General features: G+C 44.8%; 1 protein-coding gene across 1 annotated transcript in view; it reads right to left on the bottom strand.

The window, feature by feature from the left end:
• Positions 1 to 22,039, bottom strand: part of DOCK5 (dedicator of cytokinesis 5) — a 127,315-nt gene that overhangs the window by 14,806 nt on the left and 90,470 nt on the right. Inside the window, exons 29-44 of the mRNA XM_077805553.1 lie at positions 21,491 to 21,585; positions 20,473 to 20,551; positions 19,286 to 19,386; positions 17,868 to 17,926; positions 16,059 to 16,213; positions 14,259 to 14,344; positions 13,680 to 13,836; positions 11,456 to 11,496; positions 11,252 to 11,342; positions 9,240 to 9,359; positions 8,185 to 8,274; positions 7,251 to 7,355; positions 4,821 to 4,962; positions 2,525 to 2,606; positions 1,396 to 1,480; positions 277 to 363 (exon numbers count right to left, since the gene is read on the bottom strand). Of these exons, the coding sequence (XP_077661679.1) occupies positions 277 to 363; positions 1,396 to 1,480; positions 2,525 to 2,606; positions 4,821 to 4,962; positions 7,251 to 7,355; positions 8,185 to 8,274; positions 9,240 to 9,359; positions 11,252 to 11,342; positions 11,456 to 11,496; positions 13,680 to 13,836; positions 14,259 to 14,344; positions 16,059 to 16,213; positions 17,868 to 17,926; positions 19,286 to 19,386; positions 20,473 to 20,551; positions 21,491 to 21,585 (1,575 nt within the window). The remainder of the gene's footprint in view (positions 1 to 276; positions 364 to 1,395; positions 1,481 to 2,524; positions 2,607 to 4,820; positions 4,963 to 7,250; positions 7,356 to 8,184; positions 8,275 to 9,239; positions 9,360 to 11,251; positions 11,343 to 11,455; positions 11,497 to 13,679; positions 13,837 to 14,258; positions 14,345 to 16,058; positions 16,214 to 17,867; positions 17,927 to 19,285; positions 19,387 to 20,472; positions 20,552 to 21,490; positions 21,586 to 22,039) is intronic.

The following is a 22,039-nucleotide window of genomic DNA, read 5'->3' as shown; positions in this document are numbered from 1 at the left end:
AAATAGAGGTGCATTTGGCCATCGCACCGTACAATTATCCTGGGACTTATTTTGCGTGCGGTGGGGTTCCCTGCTACACTGGTCAAATAGCCAGGTGCATTATAGAAGATAGAGGGGGTTGCCTTCCTCTGAAACATGAGGTATTGGCCATTGCTGGAGTCAGCACATCAGACACGATGGGCCAAAGGTCCGATCCAGCCTGTCAAAAGCCCAAAGTTGACCAGATATTGACATATAAAGTCCCTTTACCGGAATGCACCTCTTCCAAGGACTCACCGTCGTAATCTGTTTGGCTTCAAACCACTTGAGGATGCCTGGGAACGTGTAGGCGGTTGTGTAGGTCGTTCTTTCAATCCACATGGTCTGGTCAGGGAATTCAAGAGACAAAGTCATAAGGAAATCATTGCAATTCAACTCCCTCATGTTTTAGGGCTCAAGGCCAGGCTTCCAGCACCTCTAGACCAGACTGCTGCAACTCACTGGGCTGATTTAATGACTTCCGTGTGATCATGACAGGTCAACAACAGGGGTAGAACCCAGGCCTTTCAGCAGCAAAGCACAGCTTCCTACCATTAAAGCTAACGGAGTAAGTCCATTAGCTAGTAGCAATAATAGGTTGTTACTCTCTACGTGGACCAGCCCCTAGAGGGGGATACAACACATTGAGACAGTGCGTTACATCGCGCATCACCACTCCATAGCAGCAACGGCTCTTCTGGGAAGCAACAAAAACAGATGCTAACATGCTATACTCAGGCTCCATAAACTCTACATCTGCATCCGATGAAGTGAGCTGTAGCTTACAAAAGCTTATGCTCCAATAAATTTGTTAGTCTCTAAGGTGCCACAAGTACTCCTTTCCTTTTTGCAGATACAAACTAACGTGGCTGCTATTCTGAAATAAACTCTACTGAAATTCCCACCTCCATTGCTGGATTAAATTCAAAGTGCTGTGGTCTTTACTGAGGCTTTATTATGGGTTTGGGCTTGATTCCCTCATACATCATCACACCCACCACAAACCCCAGTCACACATTTGCACTCCACAGGGATGCTGCTTAAGAGACCCATCTTGGACTACTGGGTAAGAGAATTCCAAGTGGCAGGACCCCAGCTCCAGACCTCCATTCCAGAGCAGATCAGCTCTGTGTTCAGATCATGGTATCAGGCCCAGCTCTTGATTTTCCCCACATTTAAATAATCAAATCCCGTTGCTACAGCTGGGGAGATGAGGAACACGTTCTAGATCTGTTGATTTTCATATCACTGTTTGGTGCTTCGGTAGGTACCAAGGTGTCAGGGCCCTCTGAAAGGAAGAGAAAGGCAATGCACAAAGAGCAGTTCCCCCATTGCTTAGAGAATCGAGGCGTTTTGAACAGAAAGTGAAGGACTCACCGCAAATTCATTCTCTGGATCTTTTTCTCCTTTCCTAAACGGCCGGGAATATGTGAACTGCTGCACCTCATTGGCTCTGTAGTAGCTAAGGAAGGACACAATAAATGGGGGGGGGCGGGTTCTCCTCCTCCTCTTGTTCTTTTCCAAAAATAGCTAGGCTTAAACATGGTTGTGGCCCAGCCATGGTCTACAATTTATTCTCCCCTGTGCACATTGCAAAAAGCCATGTTCTACCTACACTTTAGCCCTGGGGAAGATGAGGATCAAGTTGTGAGTACCCTCTACTCTGCCCTGCAATGCCATTACTGGTCTAGGAAATCAGGGAGCAGCTCTCCCCACCAGGTGGGTCCTGCTGCCAAGGTGCGGGTGGAAGATCAGGATGTCCTGTGCCTACCAGATTTAAAAACACAGCTCTTACAGGTTTGTGAACACAACCTTCTGGCCTGTGTGGGCAGCACAACTCCGCGCCTACCCCCCGCTCCCCCATGTTATATCACAACTATATAATAATCAAGGAGCTTTGGAATTCCCACTCAGCCTGCAGGATGAATGCCACGAACTACTACTGGATTCCTGTAGGAGACCAAGTCCCTCCCTTGCTACAATTCTGCCAATAACCAGCTGTGTAACCTTGGGCAAGTCACTTGACCTCCCTGCCTCAGTTTCCCCTTCCATCCTCTCTCTTCCTCTTGTTTATTTAGAATACAAACTTTTTAGGACAGGGACCGTCTCTCACTGTACAGCATGAGGCACCCAATTTCAACTGTAACCGCTAGGGGCTATGGAAATACAACAAACAAAATAATAGGGCAGCTAAGCCTTGAAGGCTCCGGAGCTGTACACAACCGTGTTTGAACATGGTTAGTTTAGAACCAGTGGCGAGTGAATTCAAACAGGGGGGAAACGCAATGAACTCCATTAAAAACTCAACATTCATCTCCTCCCCAGACACCTGGGCTTTGAAATGGAAATATTCTGGCATCATAATCACTGGCCAGTGGCAAATGTGGAGTTTTTAAGTTTCCCAGGTTTAGGAAAGCCACAGCTCAGGTGGGCTAAATTGGGGTTGGTGCCCTTGATAACCCCCTCGGCGTTCCTAAGAGAGAACAAGTAAAGGAAAGGAAGTTACTTTAAGATCTGCTCCGGAACAGGCTTGTCTTTATAGTTGGGTGGCAGGTTCATCACAGGCTTCACTATAAAGCACTGCACATCTGCGGGGTTCCTGTTAAGGATGGAAAACGCCAGGATCTCGGATGGGAGAATAAAAGGAAGGAAGGAAGGGAACATCCTTCTCATTTTCTTCAGTGTCGGATTTCTGAACAATCCCCGTGTCCCCTGCACTGTTGTCACGACGTTTAAAGTATGCACATTATTCCTTCACAAGACCTAGTGTAATAGTGCGTGCATGCATGTCACCCTCTAAGAACTGGCTCATAAAGAGCCGAAGGGATCTGCTGCTACTATTGCCAGCTAATGCAGTTTCCCTTGAGTGTTACAGACACGTGCTTTGCAGACGCAGAGCATGTCTGCATTTTGGAGCCCACTTCAAAGCTCTCAGCCAGAAAACAGACTTTGATAAAGCTACCTAACAAACGTAGGCTGTTTGTTTGTAAATCAGCGAAGAGGTGTCTCTAACCCCAGCTCTTGCACTGGTGAGCTATGATGGAGATTAAATAAAGAATAATACCGTGGTCTACAATAGTGGCCTAAAACACAAACACTTTTTATTAGTGTTACTGCTATCTCTGGGGCCATTGTTCTGTTCTACTGAAGACGCCCCAAAAGTAAAACCCCGAATGAAAAGGAGGGCCACACAATCTGGCCCAGTCACCTAATATTGCTGTTGATCAGCTGCTTCGCTGCTCCCCAGAATTGACTGCATTTCAATGGTGGTTGATGTAATTCCCTATATATTCCTTATGTCACTGAGGTGTTGCAAGGTTTAAGGAACGTCTGCAACATACGTTCAGTTCCTTTCATGAAACAACCGTAAAAGGGCAAGATGTTATTTTATTACACAGAGAGAGCGAGTGAGGATACAGCTTCTGTTAAAAATTTCAAAGGGCCTGAAAGAAACAGGATTTCAAACATAATAAAAAAAGCTTGACATTGAACTACTCACAGAATCATCAACCTGTCTGTGGTAACAGTGTACTTGGAGCAATAGTACTGCCTGTCCTTTCAAATGGAATCAATAAGAAGCAGAAATGGACCTGTACCAGATCCAAACAATGCAGCTGCTACTTCTTATAATGGACCAAGCCAAAGCCCTGCATCCAAACATCCCCGAACTTTGGGAAGAGTTCACATCTGCATCCACGTTGTGCAGCTCAGGCCTACCCCTGGCCAAAACGTTAGTGCAAACATGAACAGATACAAAGGAAGCAGCTGAAACAGCAGAAATGAAGGAGGCAATTTTGATACCAAGTTTGGTCTTGAATGAATTTTTCTAAGCGGATAGCTGGCCGGGTTGATATGTGCAGGGGAAGCTGCCTGAGCTGTGTCTTTGCTGTTGAGAACTTCACACATTTTTAAGGACAGAAGGAAGTATCAGTCTGACTTCCTGTCTGACAAAGGCCAGAATATTTCACGAAGCTATCTCTGCACTGAGCCCAATAATTTGTGTTTGACTGAAGTACAGCTTCCAGACAGGCATCTGAGTCTTGAAGACACCAAGAGAATCCACCACTTCCTTTGGGCATTTGTTAATCACCCTTACTGTTAGTAAAGAGAAGTCTTGAGCCTGACTCTCCACTCTGTAGCACCAGTTTTATGCCGCTGCTGTTGACTGAGTTACTCCAGTATATAGGTAGAGAATCAGAAATCAATCTCCAGGGAAATCAATCAAACATCAGCACTTATAATTATTACAAAAATTAAAAGTAAATTTTAAAAAGTATCAATTTCTGGTTGGAAATAATCAGATTCCTCACGACTGACAATAAACTGCACTGTCCAGAAGAGATGAGATATGGCACTTCTTTGTACCCCACTTTCACCCGTTGTACGCCAGAATGGATCAGACCCATTATCCATCTAGCCCAATGTCTTGTCTCCAACAGTGGCCAGCGCCACTTGCTAGGAAGGTGCAAGAAACTCCACAGTGGGTAGCTGGGGGATAATCTGACCCCCATAGAAATGTCATCCTAACTTCTAACAAACTGGTTTAAACTCTGAAGCATGAGGTTTTATATCCCTATTCATTTTTTAGCATTGTAATTATTGTATTTCCATGTCATCCATATAGAAGTCAGATCCCTCTTTGAATTTTGTTAAGTCTTTGACCTCAAACACATAATGTGGCAATGAGTTCCGCAGTCTAATTACATGTTATGCAGAAAAAGTACCAGCATGACAGATTCTGCCACCTCAAGCAGAGGAAGTAGGGCTTGAATATGACAAACCAAACAATAGCTAAAAGATACACTGTTTAGGGGAAGACTTGATCTCCTCTCCTGGAGGTGTAGTGCTGGTCATCTTCTCGGCGTTTGGAAACTGGGTCAGCAATTTCAGGTTGAAGTCTTCCCTCCGTTCATACTCCTTGCCACGGTAGATAAAGATTTTATTCTGCGGGCAGCGGGAGGAAATGAGAATTAGACGCAACTCAGACATCACACACACTTGGGGCGCGATCTGGGTGGTTAAAATTTTGTGCCAAGCAGTGTTTTAGTTATGAATTCATTGATTAATACATTAGATGATTATAGTAGTCATCAAATCTGACCATCTAGTCTGAATATAGGCCAGAGAACCCCATCCACTAATCCTTCCATCACACATGGTCTAGTGAATAAAGTACTCCCCAAAAGCTCAGGTGACCATGGTTCAATTCCTAGCTCAGCCACAGTCTTCCTGCGTAACCTCAGCCAAGTCACTTAATTTTACTCTGTGCCCCAGTTTTCCATTAGCAAAATGAGGATAATACTTAGCTGACAGGATAAAATCCATTAATGCTTCTGAGGCATTCATACTACAGTCAGGAGTGCCATATAGGTACCCAGACATATACACTGTGGGAATGAAGGCTGCAGTGGAATTGGGCTGAGCCTTGAAGTCCACAATGAATTCATAAGTGTAAACCTTTAATAGCAGTGACATTTTGCAACCATGTATGTTGCTGGTATCTCCACAAAAGGGTCACTGAGTTTGTTCCAATGATTTCACACATAAAATATTAGCACATGTTGTTAACCATCATGTACATGTCCTAGTGGTGGTGGTGGTGGTGGGGGAACCAAAAAGCAAGTGTAAAAAATTGGGACAGGGGCTTGGGGGTAATAGGTGCCTATATAAGACAAAGCCCCGAATATTGGGACTGTCCCTATAAAATCGGGACATCTGTTCACCCTACCTCGTGGATAACAGACCAGAGAGGGAAAAGAGAAAACCAGCCTTGTGTTGCTAAGCCAGCACAAACTATTTGTTAAACATCCAGGCAGGTCAACAGTTTGTGCTGGGAAGATGGATGGTATTGGGACTGTTTTGTGGTCAGTTTTGGTGTTTGTCAAATGTGTTGGATTCATAGATATTTAAAGGCCAAAAGGAACCACTAGGATTCTAGTTTGACTTGCTGCATAGCATAGGTTTCAGAGTAACAGCCGTGTTAGTCTGTATTCAAAAAGAAAAGGAGTACTTGTGGCACCTTAGAGACTAACCAATTTATTTGAGCATGAGCTTTCGTGAGCTACAGCTCACTTCATCGGATGCAACTTCATCCGATGAAGTGAGCTGTAGCTCACGAAAGCTCATGCTCAAATAAATTGGTTGGTCTCTAAGGTGCCACAAGTACTCCTTTTCTTTTTGCATAGCATAGGCGTGTGTGTGTGTGAACTAGTAGATCACAACTTTGGGGGGGAGGGATAGCTCAGTGGTTTGAGCATTGGCCTGCTAAACCCAGGGTTGCGAGTTCAATCCTTGAGGGGGCCATTTAGGGATGTGGGGCAAAAATTGGGGATTGGCTAAATGACAGCAGGGGGTTGGACTAGATGACCTCCTGAGGTCCCTTCCAACCCTGATATTCTGTGATTCTGTGAACCCCAAGAGAGGAAGTCATGAGGAATTGACAATTTTATTACAATCGAAAGCAAAGAAAATCTCAGTCCCCTGCTCTCCGCACATCCTTCCCCTTCGAGGTCAGGTTTGCTCCGTCAACCTCTCAAAAACACACACACACCACACACAAACACACACCTCTAAATGATACATGCGTATCACTGTTAGCATTAATACAACTGTTACCCTTACTTTTATAATAAATGTAAAGGGGCTGTGAATGTGTTTGACTTCAAATACGGGTCACCAAACTGAACAGGTTGAGGAACATTGGTACAGTGTGGATCCAGGACTAACGCAACCCTAAACAGGAAGCATCTTTGCATTCCAGTGCATCCGGGATTGACAGATCTCATTAACTTTCTAGAGTGAAGTGACCCATATCCTTGAATTAGACCGATTCAGTCTGGAGGCACCTGGGGGTCAATTATTTACAAGAAAAAAAACCCACTCTTACAATGAAGATCACTAGGATAAGCAGTTAAGAGACTGTGGAGAGCACATAAACATATGAAAGATTCCCTCTAAGTCCATGTCAGATCACTTGGATCACCCAGCAGGCTACGGGCAACTAACTGTCCTGAATTCTCATTTATACTAAAGTAAAAGGGCCTGAGTGTAACTGAGAATTCAGGCCATTTCCAGTGAGATTTTCATACCACTTAAGTGATTTAGACGGTCAATTGCCATTCAGATTCGTAGGCACTTGGCATCAAAATCCTCTAGAAACCTCTGAAATCTCACCTCTAGAGTTTCCTGTAGAACCTATCACTGTAATGTCTGAGCACTTGCAGGATTCTTACCCGGAGGAATGAGGGGAAACCCATCCCATAATACCCAACAGCAAAATATTCCGGCTGAGGTCTCATTGCCTTCATAATATTCTCATAAAATGTGGCTCGTTTTTTCTGGGAAAAAAGGAAAAGAAAACCCTTGATGTGTTCATTTCTGAGCTCACAGAGACATTGTCAGGCATATTTACAAGGTTGTTTTCTCACCCTGTGCTGTTAGCAACACATCTATGAAATATGACTTTTATTATTAAATCCAAAAGAATTGTAAAAAAACCATCAACTTAATGTTTGCTTATCCTGTGTTAGCACTCTTTTGTATTTTGCTGACATAGGGGCTGGTTTTGGTCATACTCAATGTCACTTCCTGGTTCTCATGCACTAGATTTCTTGACTGCACTGTCTTCAGAGATATCACAAAATAAACATGGCATGAGGCTGCCCAAACGAAATGGTGTCAAACATCCAGGCGTAGGCAGAAGGGGAGCAGGGACACAAAACAGCAAGCAGCTGGTTATATCTTCGCAGGTTAAATAAGACAGTCAGCTTTTTGGGACAGGGACCCAGCTTTTTGTTCTGTGTTGGCACAATGGGGTCCTGTCCATGAGTGCGGCTTGCCAGGTGCTATAGCAATAATAAGTTGGTGAGATATACAGAAATAGTTTTAAAGGTAGGAGCAAAATGTATTATACTTGTATGGAAATGTTAATTTATTAGTGTAAAGGAGGGTAAAACACCTGTATAATTTAAACTATGATATATTCTGTTCATCTATGTTAATGGCAAAAGAAAGTTTAAAAAAACAGATATGAAAATATTCCTCTTTAATATTAAGCTTTGCAAAAAACCTTTAAACAAATAATAACCTATATTTTGGGCCGGAACGACCCAGCAACGTCCATTTAAACAGGCAGCAGCCAACCCAAGCCAGAAAAAGGGACCTTACCAAAAGATTACTAAGCCCCTCGTAATCAAAGACTTTGTTCTCGTACATGTCAGCCAACTCTTTGCTTAGCTGGATTGCTTTCTCCCACATCTCCAGGAAAGAAACAAAACAACAACAGTAAAAAAGAACATTTATTATAAAAGCATTTATTGCCTCCCATAGGTAAATAAGAAATTTAGCTGACTTCAGGTCGTTCTTTCTTAAAGCATCAGACATTCCAGAGAGCTTCACACTGTACAGACTGTATTTCTTACTATGTTCATGATAATTATATAGCACTTTTCATCTGTAGATCTCGAAGTGATTTATGAAGAAGGGTCAGTATCACTAGCCCTGATGGGGAAACTGAGACATGGAGAGGGGAAGTGACATGCCCAAGGTCAGATCGTGAGACAAAGGAGCCCAGGGCTTCTGACTCATGTCTAATGGCCCACTGGACCATGCTGCCTCAGGTCTGAGTGTTTTAGCTTTTTACCAATGAGGCATTTTTTGGTAAAGATTGCTGGTGGAACATATGGTGGTGTTTTTTTTTTAAAAAAAGCTTTGCTTCTCATAACCACCTTTTAGGCTCAAATCCTTTTCTCAGCACACACCCTGAAGAGCAGCCACCCCCACTGAAACCACTCTTCCAAGGCGGTTACACTCACCATGGGGAAGGAATGGGGGAGCCATCTGTTAAGAATTCAGCTAATGGGAGCTCAGTACAATCAACCAATTTCTTTTCACCATTAAAAATTTTGATACAAATGTTTGTCAAGGGAAAAAGAAAGACAGGAAAAACACTTGTAATTACCCCCCACCCCGATATTCTTCCAGCTCTAGAGTTGAGGGTGCTCAGCATCATGCAGGATGAGACCTTTGACTCACAGGGGGCACTGGATTTTCAAAGGAATCTAAGGGAGTTAAGTGCCAAATTCCCACCGAAATTCAATTGAATCCTTTGAAAAAATCCTAGCTTTTTGATTTATACACAGGCTTGTTAGATTATCATCTTTCCCTTTCTTTCCGGATCAATTTGTTTGTAAGAGCCACTCAAGATCTGCAGAGACACTCACTTTGCCCTTGTCGAAGAAAGAGATGATTTCTTGGTAGAGTTTCTCCTTGAGTTCTTGTTGTGAATAAACATAGTAGCTGTCCCTCTGCAGCAGATGGGGAGCACACGGCTTATCGGACCACTGGGAAAAGGGAAAAAACAGTTGAAAAGAACTGGGACGTGTTGAGCCAAATGTGAGTGGGTTCAATTCCTGTGGATGTGTCTGAACCAAATTCAACAGCAATGCAAGGGGAGGTAGAAGTTACACTGCAGGAATAAATGGTCAGAACCCAGGAGTAAGACCTCGTCTACACACAAAAGTTGCACTGGTTTAACTTAAATCAGTTCATAAACCAATTTAGTTAAACTCGTGCAAACTCCTTTGTGGACGCTCTTCTATCAGTTTGAAACTGGTTATACAGGTTAAGCACCTATACATTTACTGATGCAAACTGAACGGACATAAGCCAGGTTTGTGAGCGTCTGCACACAAAAGTTGCATCGGTTTAACTAAACTGGTATAGAAATCACACCTTTAGTTAAACCAGTGCAAGTGTGTGTGTGTGTGTGCGCACACACACGTGTGTGTACAGATCAGGCCTAAGTGACAAAGTTGTGTAACTGACAAACAATCGACATTCGGATGGGCGTGTGAAATGGACATAATTTCTTACCTACACGCAGCGCCGCACCTTGAATTGTAATTTAAGGTATCATTTTAAACGAATCAAAATCCAAATGGCTCTGTGGAAGCTCTTATTTCAGTTCAAGACAGGATTTTTTGGCACAAGTTCAAGCTAAAAGGCAAAAAGCCACTCTGAAGCCAAAATAAGAGTAGCCACACTGAATTTTTCATCGGTGTAATTAAACCAGGGCACGTCTGTGTGTAGACTAGGCCTCACTGATACACAAGTGGGAGGAAGGGGGCGTGGCAGGAAGAAAAATTAACAGGTAGGTTTATGAGCAAGCGGTACCCTGGATGCCCAATACACTTCATTTTACCCCTGGACCATCTCCAACAGTCCTGGAAAGAAAATCAGCACTGCTGTAGATAGGTGCAACCTGGCACTTGTCTACGCCAGGGATGAATTCCATACCCACAGAATGCCCAAGTAATGGTAAGTCACACTCATTTTTCACACCAGTGTTCTGATCCTCAACCCCTTAGTCACATGAGCAGTCATACCGAAGCCAATGGGACTACTAAAATAAAAAATACACTACCCATCAGTGGATCTCAGAGCACTTTGGAAAGGAAGGTGTCTATCATGACGGTGATCAATTGTTCTCCATGTCCTCCAACCATCAGGCAAGAAGTAACTGGCTCAGTTTGCAGCAAGGGAGATTCAGGTCAGATATTAGGGGTGGTTTAGACAATAGTTAGTCCTACCTTGAGTGCAGGGGACTGGACTAGATGACCCTTCAAGTCCCACAGTTCTATGAAAACGTTCCAACTCTAAGGATAGTTAAAAGCACTGGAACAGGGTATCCAGGGAGGCTGTGGAATCCCCGTCATTGTAGGTATTTAAGAACAGAATAGACAAACACTTGTCAGGGATGCAGCGGATATACTTGGTCCTGCTCAGTACAGGGGGATGGACAAGATGACCGGGTACAGACTAGAGGTCCAGGTCCCTTCCTGTCCTATGTTTCTATGATCATTATCCCCAGTTTGAAGACAGGGAACAGGCACTCAGAGAAGTAAAGTGTCTTGGTAAGATCACACAGCAGTGACAGAGCTAGTAATAGGACACAAATCTCCTGACTCCCAGTCCAGTGCTTTACCCACTAGACCATCCTACCCAAAGATTTGCAGGATTGCATGCCAAATCGGTGCAAGTTACATTACTCTGCTGCTTTCATCAACTACCCAGTTTATACCTGATGTGCAACTTGCAAAACTATTCAGGTCCTTGGCAACCTTTTCAGGTTAAAAATCACACAGATTTATTATTCTGCATTGTTTGGTCGTCTTTGTCAAGCTGAAATTCCACAAACCCTGTAAAAATACTAAAATTGCCTCTAATGAGTCACCTTAAGGAGTTCTGCATGGAGAAGCAGAGTGTATGCTGCCTCTGTGAAGTTCTCACAGTCCCTGTGTAGGTCCCGAAGTTTATACAGATACCTAGATGAATGAGAAGCAAACAGGGATTTGATCTGAAGGCTCCTGAACGGAGGCACCCAAAAGCAGTGGGAATAAAACATTTCTATATGCAATTCTGGAGGCAGCCAACTTGCCTGATGTATATGTCCTCCCGTTTCTTCTCCTTATAAAAATTCTGCCGAGAAAATAACACACAATTATCAAGCTGGTGTAAAAACTACTGAATTCACACAGAGTCAGGTAAATTACCTGTTTAGGGCTATCAATCTTAGGTACTTATCTGACCTCCATTACCACGGTACCTGAGCACCTCACAATCTTCAATGTATTTATCCTCACAACCCCCCAGTGAGGTAGGGAAATGCTATTATCCCTAGATGGGGAACTAAGGCACGGAGAGGCTAAGTGACTTGGCCAAGATCACACAGGTAATCTGTGGCAGAGGAGTTGAATGTAAATTTCCCAAGTCCTAGGCTAGTGGCCTAAGCACCGGACCATCCTTCCTCTCTGTAAGACATGTGTGATCTCAGGCAGACTTCTGTAACCCATAAAGAGACTGGCAGCTGAGAGAGGGTCAAGGAGCCAAGCTTAAATTCTAACCCCGATCAATTTGCGAGTGATAAGTGCGAGGTGAAGAGTGGTCTCTGAACTAAGCCACATGCAGGGATGAGTCGTTCTTGCGATAGGCCCCAGCCAAGCCAAGAGCTGGTCTGGTGACTCTCAGAGCACAGATATAAGCCTCACAGGAGAAACAGCAGCTCAGTCTTCTCAACGTCGCTTCATGGCTTAGAACTCTCCTCTGACTCATAGTGACAGAGTCCACAGGCGCAGCCAGCTCCAGCCTTGCTCCAAGACCTACTCCTGCCTTGTTCTAGCTCTTCATTCCTGACTCCAGCTCTGACCCTTGGCTCCACTCACTAGGCATCACCATCCTCGCCTCAGTTTCTGAGGATATGGAATCCAGGGCTTGCTGTATTATGGAAATGAGGGTTAGCCATGAAATCTGTATCTGAGTTGGATGACAAACCCCTCTAAAGTTCGCAGCTGCTTGTCGCCGACAGTTTGCTTTGTGCCCAACTTTAGCTAGAAACAGAGCAATAAAGTGGCATACGAGAACATTTCAATCCCAGCAAATAATGTTAGTAAGAACAGATGATCCGGTTCAAATGAGGTTAAGAGCCCTACATTTGAGCCTGAATCGTTTTTCAGGGGTTCAGAACATTTGGTTATCTTCCCTCAACCAATAATTTTCTATGATCACTGCTGTTTCTGAGTACCCAAACTCCGGTAGAGGTACCCCAAACACCGTTGGAGAGGCTATTCTAATGGTGTTTTTTTGTCTGATCAGCAGCCAGATCACAACTTCCTCATCTGTAGACTGCTCAGCTGATCACAGCTGCCCCACCTGCAGAACAAACCAACCTAAAACACTGAGCATCGCTTAGCTTTGGGGTGCCAGCCTCTGCATGCACATCTTAGTTTTCACTCAGCATTGGGGCTGGCTTCCCAAATTAGCACCATCTTCAATTAGGCTTGCCGTACTCTGCTCAGAGTTGGCTCAGTCAGTCCTGCCAGAACCTCCCCTAAAGTAGGCAGACTAAAGCCAGGTCACTGAAAGCTAAGAGTGGCATTTTCAGATGTGCTCTGATTTGGCCTAGCTCCACCTGTGCTGAAGCCCACAGTCAAACATTACCATCAACGGGAGCAGAGTTAGGCTAAGACTGGGCCTTTTTGAAAATCGAGTCATAGACTAAGGCCATGTCTACCCTAGCACTTACGTGAACAAAACTTTGGTCGCTCAGGGGCATGAAAAAAACAACCCCCCTCTACCCCCCCACCCCCGACTGACGTAAGTTTTGCCAGCATACGCGCTCACGTGCACGACGGTACGTCAGCGGGAGATGCTTTCTCGCCGACATAGTTACCGCTGCTCGTTGGGCTGGTTTTATTATGTTGTTGGCAGAACTCTCTCCCGTCGGCATAAGACGGCTACAAGAGAATTTTTACAGCGGCACAGGTGTGTCGATTCAGCTGTGTCGCTGTAAGCCTGTAAGTGTAGACATGGCCTCAGGGACTACTGTGATCATCTAGTCTGACCTCCTGGATTTGCAGGCTGTAGAATTTCTCCCAGAGGCTTGATTAAAACATGTCTTTTAGAAAGATATTTAATCTTGTCTTAAGGATTCCTACCTTTCATGTTCTCCTGTTTTTTCCTGGAGATTCAGGAATGAATCATTTTTCAGGGTGAATCTCAGGTGCAAGCTAAGCCTGGCACCCGCACTCTGGAAATACCAAGTCTGTCCAATGATTATGTTAAAAGCAAGTCAGTAAATTAGCACCAGAGGCCTCCCCTCCTACCAGCACATTGACAGTGCAGCTCATACGGTTCTCCTTGCTTTCATCATGCATGATGGTCCTGTAGTCCAAGAGATTTTCAAGCAGGCTGCTGACCAGCAAAGCAAACACTTCTCCAGAACTCGACAGGTATTTGTGCTTCCGGCAGTGCTCCAAAAGGCTGCAGGCATATCGCCCGAGGAAAGAACAGAGAAATACAGAAGAAAAGAGAGATTCCATTCAAGTTCTGGACGGTGCTTCTGCTGTAAACAGAACTTTATGATCATCATTCCTAAGTCACTGGGCCAAAAGGCTCTAACGGAAACACATGGATGTTCATGAAAGAGGCTTTTCGCTACTCTGCTTTGCTCATCAGGAAGCGAGAAGCTGTACAGCACCTCCCTGATCTCATTTGGAGCCTGTAGGTGCTACTGTAATGCAAAACAACAACAAAGGTATAATTTTAAGCCAGTCAGTCCATCTTGGCAGCAGCCAATTCATATTGAGATCACTGCAGGTTGCGCCTTCTCTATGTTACTCAATCATCTGAAGTAGCAAATTAGGATTTTTTAGTGTTCTTCCGAGTGTGTTTCAGACACTTACAGTTTCTCCAGCAAGGCCTTGTATTGCTCGTCCCCTCGGCCCCCTTCCACTTCCTGGTCCAGTTTGGTTATCAACTCGTTTTCAAGCTAAAAAAGACACACACAAAAATCCAAAACCAGAACAAATCCTGAGCACTTGGAATGAAGCCCAGATGTGTTTGCAGGAGGAATTTCTGAATTGCCCCATGATGGGGCACTGATCTAATTGGCCAAACTGGAGGATGATTTTACCCAAGGAAAAGACAGAGAAGATGGGGAAGGAGCCAGACAATGTGAACAGCTCCCCTGTTCAAACCAGAAGTCACAGGAAATTGATCATCTGGGATATATCTCCCTGATCCTAATGGATGATTCCCTATTCTCTCCTGAGAAAGGGCAAAGCCCCCATTAAGGCCCCTGCTAATATGGTAGAGGGGGAAATTTCTTGCCAGCCACAGATTTGATGATCAGGTTGATTTTGTGTACGTGTGAGCAGGAGTGACCCTGATCAAGCATATAATCCCAATCATACCCCAGGTTACCACTGGTGTTCTTGGAACCAGCATCCCAGTAGTAAGCAATTCAAGCCCCAAGATACCAGGGTGTGTCTATAACCAGTATTAAACATTCATGCCCCAACATCCCATAGCATTCAAGCAATTCCCATACGCTCCAGCAATCCAAGCACATCTCGGGGCAGACAATGCCAAAGGCTGATGACCCAGAGGAAAATAAGATCCCCTCTGAGTATTTAAACCGAGATCCAAGCAGGGAAGGGTTGGTGCATGTACAGCGCAAAGGGACACAGGCATCACATTGTGACAACAGTCTTGTGTGTCTGAAAGGCAGAACGCCAAGGATGGATGATTTCAAATGTCTTCAGGGAGAAGAACGACCATAGTGTCACTGGAGTGTCCCCTACCTACTGGCTGTGATGCTAATGACTGGCATCCCCCAAGGAACGTGGGAAGAAAAGTTCTGAGTGGCAGTTGCTAGAGTTGAAGGGATAACTGGGCACCAAGCAAAGAACCTCTTTTTCTTCCTTCCCTACCAGCGTTTTCAGGCTAGCAATACAGCGAGAAGTCCAGTGGAAGTAGCCCAGAGTTGTGTGTCGGAGACCTGCGTTCGAGTCTCAGTTCTGCCCCAGATGTTGGGTAAACTCAAGCCAGTCACTTCCCCTCTCTGTACCACAGCCACAATAAAGTGGGGGAAATTGTGAGGGCTAAAGTTTTTCGAAGGGGTTATTAAGGATGTTAACTGCTCCATAGATCAGAACAACTTAATATGTGCAGCCAAGAAGTTACCCTCAGAGAATTATTGCTATGTAGGTTGCAAGACCCCGGGGACAAGGACCACCATTTGGTTCTGTTGTTTGTACAGCACCTAGTTCAGTGCGGCTCTGGTCTAGGACTAGGGCTGCTAGGTGCTATGGTAATACAAATAAACAACACTATATAGATAAACAGTAAATACTAGTTTATAATGCACCTTTTGATCCAAGGATCTCAAATCCCTTTGCAATTGTGCGATGGGTATTCACCTATTTTTACAGATGGGGAAACTGAGGCACAGAGAAGTGAAGTGACTTGCCCGAGGCTACACAGCAACACAGTCAGTAACAGAACACAAGAATCCAGACTTGCAGTCTCCTGCTACATTTACCACATAAAACGGCCTTACAATAGACTTCCCACAGTGCTTTGTGCTGGGTGTGCACTTTTTTTTTTTTTTTAAATTAAAGGAAACTCCTTTATTTGCTTTTTTCCTACTTGCCCAACACACGGCATGAAACATCAGTGCCGACGATTCCACAGTCCCTCACCATATGAAAGTTTCTGTTCCCACTGAAGTTGAACTCGCACTGCATCATGTCAAAGAAGATGGGAATGGCAGCTTTCCGCAGCTCGGACTCAGGTGTCAAGGTCACCTCCAGGATTGGACCCACCATCGATGGGATGAACTTGATCTTATGGGGGCCTGTGACAGAGAGAAGATTAGACCCAGCCTCTGCTCAGTGGAACGCAGCTGCTTGAAGGCAGGTGGCTGTATCTGGGAGCACATTACTCATTTCAAGGTAACGAGAAGACAGTGCACACATTCCGTGCCAGTGAAGTTCTCAAAGCGGGTGACACCCGTTAATGGTGCAGTTTTATGCCCCGCTGCCATTTGTGCTCCTAAATCACTGAGTCTCTCTTCAGAGTAACAGCCGTGTTAGTCTGTATTCGCAAAAAGAAAAGGAGTACTTGTGGCACCTTAGAGACTAACCAATTTATTTGAGCATGAGCTTTCGTGAGCTACAGCTCACTTCATCGGATGCATACCGTGAAAACTGCAGTAGACATTATATACACACAGAGACCATGAAACAATACCTCCTCCCACCCCACTGTCCTGCTGGTAATAGCTTATCTAAAGTGATCATCAAGTTGGGCCATTTCCAGCACAAATCCAGGTTTTCTCACCCTCCGCCCCCCCACACACAAACTCACTCTCCTGCTGGTAATAGCCCATCCAAAGTGACCACTCTCTTCACAATGTGTATGATAATCAAGGTGGGCCATTTCCTGTGAGAGAACCTGGATTTGTGCAGGAAATGGCCCACCTTGATTATCATACACATTGTGAAGAGAGTGGTCACTTTGGATGGGCTATTACCAGGAGGAGAGTGGGGTGGGAGGAGGTATTGTTTCATGGTCTCTGTGTATATAATGTCTTCTGCAGTTTCCACGGTATGCATCCGATGAAGTGAGCTGTAGCTCACGAAAGCTCATGCTCAAATAAATTGGTTAGTCTCTAAGGTGCCACAAGTCCTCCTTTTCTTTTTGAGTCTCTCTTGAAAATCCCACTCTCAAGTTTTATATGGTGTGATGGTTTGGGAATCTGTTTGCGGGAATTAACGCTACTGACTGGATTGTATGATCGTGTCTGTGCACCAGCCTCTGGTGTTAAGGGAAAGGGTACCGGCACCTGGGTGTCTGCCCCTGAGCTGGACAGTCCTTCAGGACCACTGACAATTGAATAATCTTGCCCTAGCAGCACAATGGGCGCTACCAGCCAAAAGCGAACGAATTGCTAACTGCTTTTAACTGGGGCTGGAGGGGGCAGCTCAGAAGAGTGGAGAAGTTAAAAAGCAACAACAGAAGGACTGGGAGAGACAAAGTGATTCAAATGTTAAAACGTGAGACTCTCTCCATCAAGAGAAAGAAGATCAGAAGAAGGCAAGGCTGTGCAGGAGGAAGAGGAGTTGAGGAAGAAGGCTCCTGCACTCCCTATAAGACACTGACCAAAAACTAAAGGGCTCTCAGAGGGGTAAGGAAACTGAAGCAGGGATTTGCATGCAGGTTTTGTTGTTTTTCCATAGATCTGTATCTCTCTTGTGCCGTCTCTGTGAGTAAAGCGTGACTGGTTTAGAAATTCCTTGGCAAAGTCTCTGTGTTACTTGCTTTCACTGTCACATAGTCCCAGAACGGGACACTAATCCAGAGGGTCCACAGCTTCGGTCTAGCAGCATGCAAGAGTTACCAGGCACGAAGCGGATGGACTGCAGAGCCCCATCTCACAGAAGAACTGAAATCCAGTTTTGGAGGTAGAACATACATACTATTGTGAACTGTACAGATAGGGAACTCACCCAGGTTATACCACATATCCCTTATTTTGAAGCCAATCTCTTTCCTCATGTCCCCATATCTAGAAAGGGAAAAAATATTAAACGAGAGAAGAAGGTAAAAGAAAAAATGCATGTTTTGAAATTTGCCTTGTTAAACTGCCAGGGAAATGTAACCGCCCAGCTGCACAATCTACTAGCCTGCCCTTTTAAAAAAATGTAGCCCTGAATATTGGGCATCTAGGGTAAAGAGTTCAAAAACTGAAGGCCAAGCTCCTCCCTACCACCAATCTGCCAAGAGGTGAGTGGACACCAGACATCTTCAGGGGGGGCAAACACCAGGGAGGGAGAAGAGATATTTAAGATGAAGGATTATGTTGGCCCAAGAACATATCGTGATAAGACGACCATGAGTAAGTTTAGGCTGGAAATTAGAAGAAGGTTTCTAACCATCAGAGGAGTGAGGTTCTGCAAAAGCTGACCAATGGCAGGAGTAGGGCCAAGAAACCGAACTAGTTTTAAGAAGGCACTTGATAATTTTATGAATGGGATTGCAGTGGATTCCCCTTATTTGCAACCTCTCGGTTCCCAGCAAACAGTTGCTATTCTCTGGAGCTTGCCAGTAAGTGGAAGGAAGATTTGTGGGGCTGCAGCCAGGGGAGGAAGTCCTGGGACATGCCTCCTCGCTGCTGCCCTGACCACAGCCTCCCCCCCCTCAGCCCACAGTGCTGGGACTCCAGTAGGGGCTTGCGGATGCCGTGGCACCTTCCCTTTTTTCAAGATTTTGAAGCCCACATCATGATTTTGGGGGGCCTGACTCAGGATTTTTGTACACTTGGGATTGGCAATACTGAGACGACAGGAAATGGAGCAGTGAGAAGACGACGTCTTAATGCTGGAGGGATGAGCTGGTTATTGCTCACTTGTCCTGCATTACGGCTGGGGAAGCCAGTAATTCCTTACTTTGAGGACTTCGGCTGAGGAAAACCTTCTATCTCGGACCTTAAAGCAGCAACAACTTCTGTTTGAGAATTAACCAAACCACTCACGTGTTTAAACTCAACCCAAACATGCAGAGCCCATTGTCTGGACCGACCACGAACTGTCCTGTCACAGAGAGCCCTCATGCACAGTATGTCTACACTGCAACCAACGGCTTCAGCAGAGGATGTACAAGCCCACCCAGAGCCCTGTGTACTTACTCGGGTGGCTAGTCTGCACGGAAACCCATGTTGCCACAGCTTCACTGCTCCGGTACCCGAGCTAACCAGATTAAAAGCCGCCCAGGTACATCTACAGGAGCTAGAGTCGCGCACTGTGACTGCAGTCCGGACATATCCAGGGATTGTACCAGCTGTGCCTCACGAGATGAGCACAATATAAAGACTGGGTTTAATTTTCTAAGAGTAAGACGACCTGACCACATTTAAATGTGAACTTACTTCTTGATAATTTTGTTGCGTTTGGCCTGTGAGAAGTTCTCCAGCTGGAGGGATTCGTGAGTGAGAAAAGCTACTGCCAAGTGGAAGTAATTGTTCCAGAGCTGTGGGGGTGGAGGGGAGGAGAGGGGGAAAAACTGATTAAAGAAAGGAAAACCACAAAGGAACAGAAACACACAGCACAAGAGAGCTACTTCATCACCAGTGCTGCAGATTCTCTGTCAGGTGTTAATGAGGAAACACAATTACAATGAATGGGAAAAAATAAATTCCCACAGGAGGTCAACAGGTGTAAAAGCTAATTAAGAGCTATACAATCTGCACCATCAAACTTTGTTCCTTTTGGTCTGATCTATCTAAAATGCTCACCCAGAAGACTATTTATGAATCTAGATACACCAAATCCCTCCTTAAAGCTCTCCTTTGCCCTGATGCCCATGAAAAACATAACAGGTAGGTTGCTGGTGTGCTGAGACCATGGCCTATCTGCTGACCAATACAGTCTCTTTGATTCCTTGAGCTCTTCCATCTGTCTATTTCCACCTGTTGTCTCTTGTCATATACTTGGATTGTAAGCTCTTTGGAGCAGAGACCATCTTTTTGTTCTGTGTTTGTGGGGTGCTAGTCTATGACTTGGGCTCCAGAGTCTCTCTGTGAGGATAGGGAAGTATTATCTCCATATCACAGACGGGGAACGGAGGTAGCAGAAAGTTTAAGTGACTTGCCCAAGGTCACACAGGGAGTCTGAGGCAGAACTAGGAATTGAACAGAACTCCTGTGTCCCAGTCCAGGGCATTAACCACAAGACCATGCGTCCTCAAAAGAGGGTTTTGCCATCAAATCTCTCCAAAAGTGCCAGTAAACTATAGTCAACCTAACACAAAAGTAAGGGGTAGAAAGAGATACTTTTACACTCCCGCTTTAGCGCATCAATGCTATATGGCATGCAGAATGAGCGTAGAACATGCTCCACAGATCATTGGCTGAGCACAAGCCCATGTGACAAGTAGCATCTCGGGTTAGAAATTTCCAAGTCATGCTACTTTTCCACCAAGAGGACAGAACAATAACACCCTCATCACTATCAATAACACAACTGGCGCCAGTGGGAGTTGAGGGCACCCATCACCTCTCTGGACTTGCTCAGTTCCAAAGCGGTCAGGAGAATCGAGAACGGAATTTATCCTCACCTGGAGTTCGAAGCTTGCTTGATCCAGAAAGAATCGGTTGAGCACCGAGGTAAATTGGTTCACCGCTCGGAGGAAAACCCTGGAAAAGTAAACACAGATAAGGAGGGCATCCATGGAAGTAGAAACAGCACATGCCTGAATGTACGGCTCCTTTTCGCAAGCTCGGATGAGGCACGAACCAGTGACCTCAAAGGTTCAGCTCTAGTACTGTAATCCTTCTCTTTCCCCAAAATTCTCTGTCCTCAGTGGGAGGTGAAGGTTATTTCTCTATTTCGCAATAGAAGTATCCCTGATTTAGGGAAGTTACAAATGAAAATATCTATTAGGTCATCCAGTCCCCATACCAATGCAGTGTGGTTCCACAGAGGATATTTGCTCGTGTTTTGTCTCTCTTCGGCACTTCCATGACCCTTGTGATTGTGGTTTCTAAATTACTCACAGTCTTTAATGTATTTACCCTCACAACACTCCTTTAAGGTAGGTAAGTGCTATTAACCCCATTGTACAGATGGTGAACTGAAGAACAGAGAGGCTAAGTGACTTGCCTAAGATCACACAGGAAGTCTGTGGCACAGGAGGGAAATGAACTAGGTTTCCCAGGTACTGGGCTAGCGTCCTACATGCATGATCATCCTCTTTTGTCCAGTTTAGTTTTAAGTTTCCCAAGTGACGATGCATCTCCCCCCAGATTTGAAATAAAGAGGCTTCTCAGATTGAAGCAGGCATCTCTGGCAGGGAAATACAATCACTGGGGGGAAGTTTTCAGTTTTGCAAACACTCCTTTTGACAGAGGAAGAAAGAGTTTGCAGGTTCACAAGTCATCCAAAAAAAAAAAAAAGTCCAGCCAATAGGACTTTAGTCAAAGCTAACTTAAACCAATATGAACTTTTAAAGGAAGTACATCTCAATTTACTTGCAGTGGCTCTAGTGCAAAACCTCCCCAGTCCCAGAGCCAACAAGTTCTGAAGAAGTCACATGAGCCTTATACCAGTAGCAGCCTCTGGTAGAGGCTGTTTACCTGCTCTGCATCATGTTCATCACCATCCAGTCGTTCGCATAGACATTCTTTCCGATCAGATCCTTAAACATGATGAAGGTTTCCATCAGGAAGTCCTGTACAAAAACATGCCACATGCAAGGTCCAAGAACATTAGTCTGTAATCAGATGGAAACACGGGGGGGGAAGGGGGGGAAGAGTGGGGGATGCAAACATGCGTGACTGCAGATTCCATTGATCACAGATCAATATGCTGGCCTTTTGAAATGCATCTTTTATTGTGGCATATATCATGGTAACTAAATTATGTCTGAAATCTCATCCATCAAATTACAGGAGGAAAAAAAAATCCCCTCCACAAATCTATTCAATTAATGCAATTAAATCTGTTCTTATTGTTTGAAGTCAATCTCTAGATGCGTAGAGAGCACTAAAAAGCAAAACAGGTGTTCAAAGTCTTTCGACCTAATACTTCCCTTCAGAATGTATGAATGATGACATTACATCGGGCTGCTGCATTATTTGTTATATACATAGATATAGAAGGGGTTGTCATTTCCCAGTCATTTA

This window comes from Eretmochelys imbricata, chromosome 26 (assembly GCF_965152235.1).
Source record: "Eretmochelys imbricata isolate rEreImb1 chromosome 26, rEreImb1.hap1, whole genome shotgun sequence".
Lineage (NCBI taxonomy): Eukaryota > Metazoa > Chordata > Testudines > Cheloniidae > Eretmochelys > Eretmochelys imbricata.
Note: the sequence above shows the minus strand (reverse complement) of the source record. Positions and strands in the feature narration are given on the sequence as shown.